Here is a 15,973-nt window from a genome sequence, read left to right as displayed (position 1 = left end):
CCTCTCTTGCTCAAGCTTGTCTGGGAATTTCATCCAATTTTTATTTGAGGGGGAGTTGAAGGCATTTCAGCAAAGCAAACAACTGAATGATGTGTCAGCCAAAACCTGAAATGTTTGTTTTAGGAGCATATTTGGATAAAATAAAGTCTATCAAAATAACAAAAGTTCAACTAGAAAAACCTTAAAATACATTGCAAAAGTGGATTGCTTTATATGTTGTCTTGAGAAGCCTAGAACCATAATAAATACTTCTGAAGTCCACACACATATTGAGCACTTCAGCTAAAGTGTCATCCCTAAAGCATATAATCATACCTACTAGGAGAGGTGACACTAGAAGACAAAAATTTGGTTGGAAAACTATTCCAATCTTGTGTCAGATGCTCTTCAAATTCTAAGCACAAAGTATATTCTAAGAACAATTGGAGTTAAAGGAGTGTGACTCCATGCTTAGGTTTAGCTGGAACATTTCCCTAAATTAGGACAACTTTAAAAGTATAGGTACTAGCGGGGTGCAGTACCTATAATCTCAGCACTTCAGGAGGCCAAGGCAGGCAGATCGCTTGAGCCCAGGAGTTTGAGGCCAACCTAGGTAACATAGTGAGACCCTATCTCTACAAAAAATAATTTTTGAAAATTAGTTGAACATGGTGGCATGCACTTGTGGTCCCGGCTGCTTGAGTGGCTGAGACAGGAGGATGGCTTGAGCCTAGGAGATCAAGGCTCGCAGTGAGCCGTGATCGCACCACTGCACTCCAGCCTGGGCAACAAAGTGAACCCTTGTCTCAAAAAAGAAAATAAAAAACGTGTGTGTATTCCATATATACATATGAACTAACAAAGAACTTCATTTTGACAAGAATGGTGCTGTTTGCCTTTTTTGTTAGGTAAATATTTTTATTCTCAGTTTAATATTAACTGCTGATTGGTGAGCATACAAATTCTGGTGTTTACCTGCCAAAATCTACTTGATCCAAGAACACAGTGTATGTATGGAACATGTATGCTTTTTGCATTTTGGTATCTATTAGTAATCTCTTAGGATGCTTACTTCATCCAGTGAAATTCTGGGCATGTATGGGCAGGAGTTATGCCCACACTTTTGAGTCTTTGGTTCAGTGGTTCCCAAGTCTGACTGTGTATCTGAACCACCTATGATCCCACACCAGCTGTATTAATTTATATTCTCAGAGATTGTATGGCTTGGGCGTTTATATTTTTTAAAGTGGTATAAGTGATTCTGATGAACAGCCAGCATTAACAAGAACATTGGATTTTCATGGGGATTTTTATATGAAATAGAAACTTTTTTTGATAGTTTTGTTATAATATGGTAATTGGTAAGATCTCTTTTTAATTTCAGTAAGTTAGGGATGAGAGTGTATGTATGTGGACATGAATGTCTTTCAAAATAACTCATTCAATATACATTTACTAAGCGCTCTCTCTGTGCCAAGCACTTTGCTGGGTGCTAAGGATACAGTAGTGATCATGACATGGTCCTTGCCCTTGAGGAGCCTTTAATTAAGTCCTAGAAACTGTTACATATGCATTGAGAGTGTTCAAAAGGATTGGCTAGCTTTCAGGAGAACAGAGGATTAGGAGGAGCCTCCTAGGAGATCTCTGACTTGATCAAGACAAAACTAGTTTTTGCCATATTAGGATAGAGGGGATGAGGGAAACAACATTGCACATAGTTTGGATAATGACAGGTTTGTAAGACAACTCTTCAAACGGTTTAAATGACAGAAGCACGGGGGCCAGACTGGTGTCAGAGAGGGGACCAAGGACCAGTTCTTAGATGGATTTGTGTATCATTTAAGGAATTTGAATTTCACATAGATTGGGGATCCCCTGAAGGGTACTCAGAAGGAGTTATATTATCAGGCAGAAACATCACTCTGGTGGCAGCATGAGGGAATGGGTTGAAAAAGTTAAAAGTTGAAGCAGCAAGGCCATTCAGGCGACTATTGCAATAGTCTTGGCATGAAATGACATATTAATGCAAGATTGCCCAGGGCTTTTAACACTGATATTATTTTAAAAATAAATTGCCTGTGGTAGTAATGTCCTGTTTCTTTGCTTACTGGTTGAAGACTCAATTTTTATAGATATTGCAGAATAGATTTAAACAGCCAGTTTAGCTGGAAAGATTATTTTAGCCAAGCGTCACAGCTGTTTCTTACAGAATGGAAAATATTGTTGCAATAAGACTTAAAACAGTGAATTCCTGTCTCAAAGAAAAAAAAAAAGATAAAAAAGATAAAAACTCAAACAGGTCAAATTATTTTAAGTAATATATTTAACCTAGTATATCTCAAATATTATCATTGCAAAACGTAACTAATAGAAAAATTGAGATATTTAATATTCTTATTATCTATAGGGACAATATTTTAGTATTTTTTTCATACTAAGTATTCAAAATTCTGTGTATTTTGTACTTTCAGCACATCTTAATTCAGACTAACCATATTTCAAGTGCTGCAATAACCACAGTTAGCTAGTGGCTACCATATCGGACACTACAGCTCTAGATAATTTCTTAAATTCCATTAAAAAGATAAATGCAACATTTCAGCAGTACTTTCAAGGGTGTATTTACAATAATTCTTATGGTAAAAGTGTTAAATCACTTGGGGTTTTACTTTAAATACGTGAATGTACTGTTAATAAAATTTACTGAATATACTAGCGGTATTAGCACACAGAAAGTAGAAGTGAGAATAAGTACTTGATTACTCTCCATACCTATTACTTTTTACAGTTTCAGTATGTGAAATAATCCTAAATTTTACTTAAATTTTCAAGGAAGCTATAAGAGCATATACTTTAGGCACAATATATTAAAAAGCCTTTGAACTTTAAAGATAGTGATGATTTGAGTCTCAATAAATCACAAACTATTAATATTAAAGATCAATAGTAGGTGGCTGTATAAGCCAAATCATCTTTATCGCACTGTTTAGTTTTTGAGCACTGACAGTTAATTATATATATAAGATGGTCAGAGCCCTACTTAAGGATATTAGAATATTGAGGCATCTCATAACCTCTAGTAATTTTAAAGAAGTGGGAAGTTTTATTTTAAATAGACACTAGAAAATGCCAAGCTTCTGAATACCAACTCTTCTAAGTTCACATTCAAGTACAGGTCTTGTAAACAATAAAAGACCCAAGTTTTGGTTAAAAAAAAAAAAAATTAAGGTGACAGTTGTTATATGCATGCTTTCCCCCTTTAACAGTTAGATGCCAGCACAAAATAGGTAGAGTTCATGAAACAAGGGCTGGAGTTTTGGCAGGTAAAAGACAAGCAGGGTAGTTTTACAAGAGTGATTGTTGTAATGGGCAGATGGTGGAATCCAAGCCAGATAATAAAGGAAGTCATAAAAGATTGAAATGAAAAAATAGTGGGGCCAAAGGATAGAAGTCCAATGGGTTTGAAGGATTTTAGCGCTGTAAAAACGGAAGGCAGAAATATGGTATGCGTGAAATCAAGATTTCAGAGGTGTGTGGTTATCTGGTGAATACAAGGTCTAGGTCTTACATTGTAAGTGGATGGCTGAGATGAGGTGGAGAATACACTCATTGCAGATGACTAAGTCAAGGAACTACAAAGGAAAAGTTATTGGAAATTAAGTCTTAAAAGAATGTTATAAGTAGTGGGATGCAATGAGCATGGTGCTCTAGTCTTCCGTGAAAAAGAGGAAGTAACTAGGAGATGGGTTGTGTCATACATTCTAGGTCAGAGGTTCTCAACTGGGGGCAGTTTGCTTAACAGGGAACATGTGACTATGTCTGGAGACATTTCTGGTAATCACAACTGGGGATGGAGGGTATGTGTACCATGTACCAGTGGCATCTAGTGAATAGGGGCCAGGGATGTTTTTAAACACACTATAATGCACAGGACAGCCCTCATAACAGAGAATTACGTGGTCCAAAATGTTAATAGGTTCTGAGGTTGAGAAACCCTGCTTTAGGTGGGTTCAGTATCAGAATTAGAGTATGATGGCTGAAAAATGGGCTGAGAACTATCCATCTGGTAAATATTGTTTCTATTTTAATGGAATATGGAAAAAAGTATACATTAACAATACACATTCACTAATTTAAATCAACCATTTTCTGCATTCCTAATGGCACAACACTATTCTAGGTGTTGTAATCAGTGAACACAACAAAGATACCTCTGACCTGGAATAGCTTTGACTCAAGCAGGGAGGAGAATAAATGCAATAAATAGTAAACTAGATAGTTTTGTTAGAAAGTGATGCTTAAAAAAGAGGAAAAGTAGAGCAGATGAATGACATTGCGAGTGTTCAATGATGGGAGGACAAAGAAAGATGGGTTGCAATTTTAAATATGAGGGTGTCAAAGTAGTCTTCATTGAGGTGACATCTGAATAAAGATTTAAAAGAGGGGAAAGGATAGAATGAATATATGTTGATCTGAAAGTATAGTTTGGGTTTGCATTCACTTTAGAGGAAAGTGAAGGAGTTTACGTCCACCTTGCAGGAGTGAAGTGGACTGTACCAAGTACTTTGATGGACACAAAGTTGGTTTCTGCCCTCACAGAACTTCATGACAAACTAACAATCTTGGAAATAACAGAGCAACAAAAATGGCAAACACAGGACAATAATTTTGACCTATTCCAGTTTTGATCCCTTTTCATTCGGGAAATGACAGGTTAATGATTAGTCTTTATTTTCCACTCATCCTCCACATTTGCTCCTTTTTGGAGAACAGATTACACAGTGAAATGAAGACAAGAGGTTATGACAATGGGTTCACAGTAGAGGATCAGGAATGGTGGGTCAGATAAATGGAAAGAAAGGTTGAATTTACCAAAGGGGCTGATGATTTGGAAGAAAGGCTTGTATCTTCATTAGTCTTCCTTCTTGACAATCAGTAATTTTCAGTATCTGAAGCAAATCTCTCATTAGTACTCTCTGCCTCTCAGGTATGGCAACAGCACTAGGAACTATGCTGTTAGGGTTGGCGATTACCATACTCTGGTACCAGAGGAGTTTGAGGAAGAAATTGGAGTTCAACAGATTGTGATTCATCGGGAGTATCGACCCGACAGCAGTGATTATGACATAGCCCTGGTTAGATTACAAGGACCAGAAGAGCAGTGTGCCAGATTCAGCAGCCACGTTTTGCCAGCCTGTTTACCATTCTGGAGAGAGAGGCCACAGAAAACAGCATCCAACTGTTACATAACAGGATGGGGTGACACAGGTAAGGCACAATAAAAAAAAAAAAAAGCAGGGACCTGTCTGTGTCTGGTATCCACATATTTGGGTGTGCAATGGGCAGTAAGATCTTAAATGGGTTCACTTATTTGGAGAAATTTTGCTTAGTGTGAAATGCATGCATGTAATCGAGACTTATATTCTGGAGGTATTGTTGGTTCTAATGAGAACTAGCATAAACTGAGAACTCAGTTTAATTCAGTGAAGTAGACATGAATTGATGTGCCAATGTGAAACCAGCATGAATGCATTCTATGCTTTTTGATATACAGAATTCAAATATGAATGCCTGCACAAATGTGCTTTCTTTAGGTCACCTTACTCTACAGATCCATAGATGTTATTCATTATTCCTCAGACAATTCAGTACTGAGAAGTAAATTCGTAAAGGTTAAGATTGTGTCAACATTAAAAATACCAGTCATTGCTCATTTTAAACTACACTAATGCCACAACAGGGATTTTATTTTCATGACTATTACATGCTCGGTAACTGTTAAATGTTGCGATGGTTATCCGGAATGCCACTAATCAGATGTTTGGTCTGAGTAGGACGAGCCTATTCAAGAACACTACAACAAGCAGCCATTCCCTTACTTCCTAAGAGGTTTTGTGAAGAACGTTATAAGGGTCGGTTTACAGGGAGAATGCTCTGTGCTGGAAACCTCCATGAACACAAACGCGTGGACAGCTGCCAGGGAGACAGCGGAGGACCACTCATGTGTGAACGGCCCGGAGAGAGCTGGGCGGTGTATGGGGTGACCTCCTGGGGGTATGGCTGTGGAGTCAAGGATTCTCCTGGTGTTTATACCAAAGTCTCAGCCTTTGTACCTTGGATAAAAAGTGTCACCAAACTGTAATTCTTCATGGAAACTTCAAAGCAGTATTTAAACAGATGGAAAACTTTGAACCCCCACTATTAGCACTCAGCAGAGATGACAACAAATGGGGAGATCCACGTTTTTGCTGTGTTGTGGTAAAAAATTGTGCACCCCCTGTTGCTTTTGAGAATTTGTGAACATTTTCAGAGACCTCAATGTAGTGGAAGTGACAATCCTTAAATGAACTTTGTTGTCTATCCTCATTTCACTGGAGTGACTTATTCTAAGCCTAATCTATCCCTGTTTCTCAGAATCATTCTATGTTGATTTCACAAAAGATAATTTTTACAACTGAATTGAGAACCCCTTATAATTTAATCAGTGGTGTCTGAATTCATATTAAATACCCACATTTGACATAAATGCGTTACCCTTTACTACACTTATAAGAGTGGCATATTTATGCTTAGATCTTTTCAAAATACTTGACAGGAAATCATCTTCTCTGTAGCCTTTGCCAAGTGAGGAAATCAATGGTTAAGGAATTCCACTACTAACTTTTAGGCCTGAATAGGAGTAGTAAGCCTCAAGGACATTTGCCTGTCACAACAGATTCTCAAAGTGATCTGATATTTGGAAACAAGTATCCTTGTTGAGTACCAAGCGCTTCAGAAACCATAAGATAAAAATACTTTCTACCTACAGCGTATAAACTACAAGATTTGAAAGGATTTCTGGTAAAATGCCAGTTGGACATACAACCTAGTTTATCCAACACATTAACGTATCTGCTATATTTGCTTTTAACAAGCACTTCAGATTTAACTTAGAATTAAATGTTAACTCTTCCTTAGTTAGCATCATAGTCCACGTTCCCCGACCATGATGTAAGAGTGCCACCTACTGACACTTCCCTGTAACTGACTTATACCTGCAGGTTTCCCCAAGACCAACCTGATACAATTCAATCTTAAAATACAGTAGTCAAAATGCTTTCCTGGCCTATACATTGAAAAGTTCTAGTAACTTTTCAATTGTTTTAATGCATACAGCAGTTATAACATATGCCAGGGACCGCATTCGGCAGCTTTGAACATCACTGACAAGTTGCAAAAGGCCAGTAGGATCTTACAGTAGCAGCCCTTGTTTTCAAATAGGGGAAAACAGGCTTGCCTCAAAGTGAGTCCAGTTGGTGAAACACTGATTCCAAACTCCATAAAAAGGAGTCCCAATGCTGGATTTTTACCCCATGGTTCTCCCACCTAAAGGACTGGTTTCTCTATGGCTATTTCTCTGAGTTAAGGGATAGCTGCTTAACTATGCACCTTTACAGAACATTCTTAGCAGTAATGCTCAAATTTAAAAGGCACATTCAAGATACTTCAATGTCAGAGATCCTTCCCCAGGTCCCAAGTAGCATAAATATAGGTACAAGGTTAGCATGAACTTTCGGATGGTTTTAAGTAATCCTCTTGAATGCCAGTCATTAAAGGACTTTACCCTTCTACATCAAATTACATCCTTTTCACAAATCCCCATTTCTGTAATAACTGGTGCAAATCTAAAGGTGCTTTATAGTTTTACTATTTTGCAGATTTGAAATGCTGCATATAATGCAGAAGAGCATTAAAAACTTTTGTAAAAACTCATGATTTTGACAAACTTTTTAAGCAGCTTTGTATAGAGCTACATATGGCACACACACTTGCACAAGGGCTTCAGAAAAACGTGCAATATAGGTGAGAAAAATGTCTATTGAAACGTTCTCACGGGCTGCCCTTATAATTAAACTACAGTGCTGGAGCAAGCAACATCAATGTTTCAAGTAGATCAGGGACTGGCAAACCTAAAAGGCAGCAAACAGCTTGCAATTTGCTCAATCCTGAAGAATACATGGTTCATATAACATGCTTTTACTATAACCGTCTTGTTACTTGAAAGATACACGTGTACTGTGCATATCTGTAAATAAAGTACATAATTTTTCACCTTGTATAGCTGCCTTAAATTTTTGTATGGTTTAAAAAGACTGCTCTCTCCCTTGGGGGTAACCTGGTAATTTTTATATTTTACATTTTTCACAAAGGCTGCAATAACTGTACTCATTCACACTACTTCCACATGAACGTGTAACATTAAACAGGAGGTATTCTGCTCACTATTAACTACCTTTCCGTCTATTAATCACTCAGTCAAAGAACAATGAGTAGCCACATGACTTAAGCATTTTATTTAATTATCAGGGACCACCTTAAGTATTACTTTAAAAAATTCAGTCCTATATTGAAAATAGGTGGCCTGATAACTTCCAGAACATTATTCGGAATACCCGTTTCCCCAACTAAGATAAATCCATTGCCGGATGCTGAAGACTTCGCCCATTACCACTTTGGATTTCTTGATAGTCTGCAAGAGAAAAAAAAACATTATAAAACTCCGAGCTGTGTACTTACCTCACTGTTCTGAGATCTTATCAGCTAATTCAGCTGGTTGGTAACTCTTAAACTACAAAAGCCAGCAAAACGGGCCAGCTTTAGCTTTCCAACGTCCTGGCGCTAAGGCGTTTCAGATTAACTCAGGACTATGAAAAAAGAAATGTACCTTCTGTTTCCATCATCCATCGTCATGTGTTCAGCTCAGCTTCCTAGAAACATTTGAACAACGGTTTAGAAAAGTTTGCCCAATAATCCGGCACCTTCCAGGTTTTTAACAGTGAATAATGTTACTTGTGCAAGTCAGAATCTGATACCAATTAAATGGTGACAGCTTTGCCAATAAACAAGAATATGCTCTTCCATGGCTAGGAAGGGAGACTGCCACAGCTGACAGGTCCCAAAGATACATGGAGATTCACAATCCAGAATTAACCAGCAAGCAAACTGCTACAGGTTATTACTCACCATCTGGCTCAAACTGACGGTTCTCAGGGTGCTATGGCACAAGAGCGACAGAGTAGACTCAAGAAGGCCACATGACACCAACAGCGAAACAAGCTTCACCGAGTCCCCGGGTGCACGGAACCTTTCCCCGAGGGTCCACGGCTCACGCACGCCGGGGTTCAGGGTCCAGGGCTGCACGTGGCCGCCCCGCGACCTAATGAGCACTCAAGTCCGCGCATGCCTGTAAACTTAAGGGTTTCCAAAGCTGCCCCCCGACCTACCAATATCCTGACTGCGCTGCCTTTTAGGTAAGGCGGTAAGTTTCGGCCCAATTATCATTTTAACGTACGAAAGACAACTAAGTACTTTCACCTAATCCCGACGCTTCCCGAATATGAAAGGCCGAGGCCTTCGGCACACGCTCTCTTATAGAACTGATGACGCTATTCCGGGGGAAGCGCCGCGAGGGGCGGAACCTATGTTGTTTCACTCTCCGCCCCGCCCAGCCCCGCCGCGGCTCCACCTGTTCCGTCGGCCACCTCTTCCTGTGATCCCTCTCCCCGCCCGTCCTCCACGTCTGAGCGGGTCACCTGGCTCCGGATCCAGACGCATGCGCACATACGAGAGCCAAAAGGTTCTCGCGATAGCGAAAAATCATGACGCTTACCCGTGTAGGTCACGGAAGCGAGGGGATCTTTTGGTGTTTCCTGTTTAGGATACTTATTTTAGACAATGTTAGAAAAAGGGGCCGAACGCGGTGGCTCACGTCTGTGATTCCAGAACTTTGGGAGGCCGAGGCGGGCGGATCACTTGAGGTCAGGAGTTGGAGACCAGCCAGGCCAACATGGCGAAACCCCGTTTCTACTAAAAACACAAAAATTAGCCGGGTGTGGTGGTGAACGCCTGTAGTCCCGGCTACTCGGGAGGTTGAGGTGGGAGAATCGCTTGAGCCCGGGAGGCGGAGGTTATGGTGAGCTCAGATCGCGCCACTGCATTCCAGCTTGGGCGACAGATCGAGTTTCCATCTCAAAAAAAATAAATAAATAAAAGAAGGTTAGACCCGATGAGCCTAGGAGACACCCGGTTTCATGAGCGTGTGCATGTTGCCCATGTTGCAGTCTGACCCTGACCCACAGTTTGTTGCCCACATCTGGCCTCCCTTGGACTCTTAATTCCGGAAAGCAGAACGCCTCAGTCTTACCTCACCCGCTGTACATTGCCTGGAGGATGCAATGAAATAGGGCTACCGCCACTGTAAAGTGGAATTTCCAGCCTTTAGGAATAGTTTTGTTAGACACGTGCTTTTAAAAGAACACTGAATTTCTTTTGTTTTCGTTTATCCTCCTGTATGAAACAAACCAGGTGAAGTTTTTACTTAGTGCTGGACCATTTGGAGCAGCACATTGTAGCAATTGCTGTTAAGGAAAAAGGTATCAAGACGGGTGAATAAAGTACAGTGGAGATCTACAAAAACATGAAGTCATTACATGCTTTTTGGGGGAAAGATTTAATTAGAGCAATAACTGCCATTCGGTTTGGAATGGACAAGCTTATAGGAGATACATTTTTATTTGAGATAATAGGGCTGCTTCTAAGGCTCACCATATTTCACCCTATCTTACTTTGTCTCCTTGTTTCACTCAGTTCCACTAATGAACCGAAAAGAACTATTCAATAACAAGGCTTGCATACTGAATCACAGGAGGGAGTTCCGCCCAGTTACATTTTATTTAAATCTAAATAATTATCTATATTACTTTGCTAGGACTCTCATAACAAAATACCGCAGACCAGGTGGCTTAAACAACAGAAACTTGTCACAGTTCTGTCGGTTGGAAGTCTGAGATCAAGGTGTCATTAGATTGTTTTTTCTGAGGCCTCTCTCCTTGGCTTGTGTATGGCAGTCTTTTCCCGGTATCTTCATACCGTTTTCTTTTTGAACCTGTCTGTCTCAATTGCCTCTTCTTAAAAGGACACTGGCTGAACTGGATTAGGGCCCAACCTAATAAAGTCGTTTAACCTTATTTACCTCTTTAGAGACCCTATCTCCAAATACTGTCATATTCAGAGGTACTGATGTACATTTTACAAATTACCTGATCAGTACTCAAAAACAAGAAAAGTCTGAGGGCTTCTACATATGAATTTTGGGAAGCACAGTTTGGCCCAAAATACCATTCATTTATGCTAACGTAAAAAGTCTGAAGATTTGAAATTAATGTTTCCATTGGCTTAAGGTGTTAGAACACCAATGAACATGAATGACAGTATGTGTGCATGCATGCTTGTGTGCACCTGTGTGTCCTGGCCTTTGAGTAGAACTTTGTGTTTTGTCTGAAACTGGACTTTAGAAAATCTGTTCTTTTCTACCCCCATATTTTATGATCTTTTCTCCATCTTGACTGCATTCTCATCTATTTTTATCTGTCAAAATTCTACTCAGCTTAGAGTGCTTTCCTCAAATATCACTTGTTCTATGAAAATTTTCATTGCTTCAATTGAATTTGTTCCCCCCCCCTTTTTTTTAACATACTATAGTACTTAACTCACATTTTTCTTGTGTTGCCTTTATTATAAACTGTGGTGAAGGACTATGTCCAATTCTTATTGAAAGTGCCTAGCAGAACGACTTTCATTATATGAACAGTCAATTGCATTACTGAATGCTTTGAAGTACTCAATATGTTTCTGAAATCGAAAAGGTTTTATGTTTACTTTAAAAAACCATTTCTCTCCAGGAGATGGAGTTTAATTCCCCTTTCTGATCCAAACACCAACTTTATTGTGGGCTGTGCTTAGTAACTTGCTTTCAAAGGGTAGAGTAAGGAAAGGGGAGAAAGCAGAACTTTGGTGAAAAGTGGCACGCATTACGGAGTCCAGGTGATCAGTATTTAACATCAATGATACGGCATGTTGATAATGTGTACTCTGTTACCATGTGATGAGGACACTTCACCTTCATGTTTTTCTTCCTCAAAGTCCATACCTTAGACTAACCATGAGAAAAAAGTCACACAAAACCAAACTGATGTACATTTTACAAATTACCTAATCAGTACTCAAAAACAAGAAAAGTCTGAGAAACTATTATACCAGAGAAAATGATACATAATGACTAAATGTAATGTGGTATCCTGGCTGGTATCTCCAGCAGAAAAAGGACATTAATGGAAAACTAGTGAATCTGAATGAAGTGTGGAATTTAGGTAATAGTGCCAATATTGATGTCTTAATTGTAACAGATATACCATGGTATTGTAAGATATTAACAATAGGGGAAATTGGATGAGGGGTGTGTGAGGATTCCATTTTTGCAAATTTTCTGTAAATGTAAAAGTTTGACTTAAAAAAGCAATTATAACCTTACAGTCTATTATACTTTCATTTTAACACAAAGTAGTGATTTAGTAGTGGTTTCTATCTACTTTAGTGTGAAATCTGTGGCTGAGATGACAGTATTTCTAAGTTTGACTTGAGATCAAACCCAATGAATTTACCTGTATTCAAAGGAATATTCAGAAGAGACAATGTGGTAACAAATAGAAGAATTAAAAATGGGTTGGTAAATGATGGTTGCCTTAAGGATTTTATTTTATGTATGTATTTTTTTTTTTAGAAACATTTTTGCTCTGTTGCCTAGCCTGGAGTGCAGTGGCATGATCTTGGTTGGCTCAGTGCAACCTCCTAGGCTAAAGCGAGTCTCCTGCCAGATGTGTGCCACCACACTTGGCTGATTTTTTTTAAGGTTTTTTTTTTTTTGAAAGACAAGGTCTCACTATATTGCCCAGGCTGATCTTCTGTGCTCCTGGGCTCAAGTGATCCACTTTCCTTGGCCTGCCAAAGTGCTGGGGATTGCAGGTGCCAGCCACTGCGCCCAGCCTGAGGATTTTAAAGATAGAGTGCAAGGTGAACCTGTTAGAACTGATCAAATGATGGCTAGGTAATATTTCAGTTCTGCTTTTGATACATGGACTGAACAGTTCATTATAGAATATTTATTCTTCAACAATGCTTTTCCATGCACTATATCTGTTTTCCTTTTGTGGTTTAGTGTTGAAACTGGTAGTCATCAGAAAAACAAATTTAACATAGAATGGCACATCTATCATATGAATGCGGAGATGAATAGGAGAAAATACAGTGAGGTAATAACCCGTGGACTTATTTTCATCTTAAAACACTTAGGAAATCTAAACTTCCAGTGTATACTAGCAGCTTGATACTTCTGCTATAAAAATTGGTTTTGCTGCAGTAATAAAAGTATAGTGTACTGCAGTATAATCTAGTGTTAAAAAAGGCATAGTGGCCAAAAGAGAGGAGATGGACGTTCCGTCCTATCTATATTACAATATTCTTGTCAGTTCTGAACATCTTGTTCAGTTGTTAAACATTTACTAGACTCCAGCAAATGTTTATTGAGTAGACATGGCCTTTGCCTCAAGACTTGAGAATATAATTGAGTAACTTACAGTTAGTGCCATTACAATGTTTTCCAAATTATTCAAAGTTCAAAGCAAAGGAATTAGTTTTAATTTTTCCCCATCCTCTATTTTCAGTATTTGATATATTTTTGTATCAACCAATGTATTAGTTATTGATTGCTGTGTATCAAATTAGCCTAAAGCATAGTAGCTTAAAAAAATAAGCACTTACTATCTCATAGTTTTTATGGGTCAGGAATCTAAGAGCAGCTTAACTGGCTCAGTGTCTCCTGTGAGGTTGCAGTCAGGATGTTGACTGGGGTTGCAGCCATCTGAAGGCTTCACTGGGGCTGGTGCTGCAGGATTCTCTTTCAAGGTGACTCATTCACAGACCCAACAAGGTAATGCTCGTTGTTGGCAGGAAGTCTCAATTCCTCAGCATGTGAATCTCTCCATAGGGCTGCTTGACTGTCCTCATGATTCTCATGGCAGCTGGCTTTCCTCAGAGTGAGTGACTCAAGAGAGGAAGCCCCAGTGCTTTTTATTATGGCCTAGTCTAGAAAGTTACACACCATCACTTGTTAGAAGTTAGTTATTAATGCCAGCTCACATTCAAGGGGAGGGAAATTAAGCCCCATCTTGAGGGGAGTATAGAATTTTGTTGACATAATTTAAAAGTGTTACAGTCAGGATGGATGAAGTTGTGTTGCAGTTATAAAAGCTACAAAATCTCTGTGGCTTAAAACAACAGAGGTTTGTTTCTTGTCATGCTCATGTTCATTTTAGAGACCAGGCTAATGAGGCCTTCACCATTTGTAATGGTTCTAGGCAACATAAAGGGAGAAGGGAAATTGTTACTATGTTCTTAAAGGATTCCATTCTGATGTGACATACGTTACATTGACTCTTATTTTATGGACTAAAGCAAGTTCCATGGCCACACCTAACTCCAAAAGCCTGGGGAAATGGAATCCTACTGTGTGCTTAGAAGGAAGATAATCAGAAATATTTCAATATATTATTATAGCACTAATGATTTCTACTGTGGCCAAGTTACAACTGTTTACATTATTTTTATAGCTACCTTTTCTCTATTGTTACACTGTGCATTAGTCTGATCTCACATTGCTATAAAGAACTACCTGAGACTGGATAATTTGTAAAGAAAAGAAGTTTAATTGGCTCCTGGTTCCATAGTCTGTACAGGAAGCATGGCTGGAGAGGCCTCAGGAAATATTCAGTCATGGTGGAACGGGAAGCAGGCACATCCTATGTGGGAAGAAAAGGAGGAAGAGAGAGCAGAGGGAGGTGCTACACACTTTTAAATAACCAGATATTGTGAAAACTCACTATCACAAGAACCCCAAGGAGGAATCAATGATCCAGTCACCTCCCACCAGGCCTCTCCTCCAACACTGGGGATTACAGTTCGACATTGAGCAGGGACACAAATCCAAATCCAAACCATATCACACTGCTAATGTAAGATAGCATATCTGAGCTGTCTCCTTACAGTTCTAATTCTCTCTTCCAATCAACTGAGTATATAATGAAAGATTACATTTCCTGAAATATTTTATACATGTTAAGCATTTGTTACAGAAAGTGTATGGCTTTCCTACCGATTATCAGGTAAAATTCCTCATCCCAGGCCAACATACAATGTATGTTACACTTAGCATGCTCATTCCTATTTTTGTTCATGCTATTTCATAGAATAGAATATATTTTCAATTCTTCCTACCCATCCTTTAAGATACATCTCAGTTCTTATTATTTTTTATAGTAATCTTTCTTTTAGAACATTAGAAAATATTGGTCTTGTCTCATTTTTGCTGTCCTTAATACTTATTCTTTGTACTGTACATTAAAAAAAATTCTCATCAATAAATAATGAGTTTCTACTATATTCCAGGTCCTGTCATAGGTGCTGTGGCTAGAAATACTAAACAAAATGGAATTTAAAAAAAATTTCATGGAGCTTACATTTTAGCAGAAAGTAGATACAAATAAGAGCATTAGAGTTCTATCAGAATCAACTACTAGGAAATACATATGATTAAAATCATATATGTAGAATCTGACCTTATACAATTGTGGAGTGGAGGGACCAAGGAAAATTGGCATCTGCAAGAATGAGTTGTAATCCATGAGAATGAACTAGAATCAGGACTAATCTCTTCCTGGTTTCAAGAGTTTAGCTTTGATGATGGGCGTGATCTGCAAGAGAAGCTGATGCCCTTTGTCACAGATTTAAGAGGTTGTTGAAGTTGAAACAGAAGATCTGGGATGACTGAAGAAGCTATAGATCTGACTACTGCCCCACACTTATGAGACGAGTTAGCAGATAAGTGATATCTTGCATGATCTGCAACATTGCCTCATGCCCTATACTGACCTTCCAAGTGTCAAAAGTGTATGCTGCTTTACTTTCATTTACCAAGTCTTATACAAAATGTCTCCTGTGGCCTTTTCAAAGCTGGAATTATTCAGGAAAGGGAAGGGAAATGTAGGGCTAGCTTAGCTAAACTGAAGTAGAAACCAATCACAATATGTAAATTATATGGTATGTTAAAGTCAATAAATGCTGT

General features: G+C 38.8%; 1 protein-coding gene, 1 long non-coding RNA gene and 1 other non-coding gene across 3 annotated transcripts in view; 1 reads left to right on the top strand and 2 right to left on the bottom strand.

The window, feature by feature from the left end:
- PRSS12 (serine protease 12) overlaps positions 1 to 6,505 on the top strand; it is a 70,117-nt gene extending 63,612 nt beyond the window's left edge. The window contains exons 12-13 of the mRNA XM_010364854.2: positions 4,967 to 5,247; positions 5,814 to 6,505. Coding sequence (XP_010363156.2) covers positions 4,967 to 5,247; positions 5,814 to 6,121 — 589 coding nt within the window. The 3' untranslated portion in view covers positions 6,122 to 6,505. The remainder of the gene's footprint in view (positions 1 to 4,966; positions 5,248 to 5,813) is intronic.
- Positions 6,506 to 8,289: 1,784 nt separating this feature from the next.
- LOC104663580 lies at positions 8,290 to 9,406 on the bottom strand. Its single transcript, XR_748149.2, has 3 exons — positions 8,983 to 9,406; positions 8,684 to 8,726; positions 8,290 to 8,488 (listed from the first exon to the last, which is right to left on the bottom strand). It is a non-coding gene; the product is annotated as an uncharacterized LOC104663580 (long non-coding RNA).
- LOC115896255 lies at positions 8,800 to 8,930 on the bottom strand. Its single transcript, XR_004056157.1, has one exon. It is a non-coding gene; the product is annotated as a small nucleolar RNA SNORA24 (small nucleolar RNA).
- Positions 9,407 to 15,973: the final 6,567 nt, after the last annotated feature.

Source organism: Rhinopithecus roxellana, chromosome 2 (assembly GCF_007565055.1).
Source record: "Rhinopithecus roxellana isolate Shanxi Qingling chromosome 2, ASM756505v1, whole genome shotgun sequence".
NCBI lineage: Eukaryota > Metazoa > Chordata > Mammalia > Primates > Cercopithecidae > Rhinopithecus > Rhinopithecus roxellana.
This window is presented reverse-complemented; position numbering and strand designations above follow the sequence as displayed.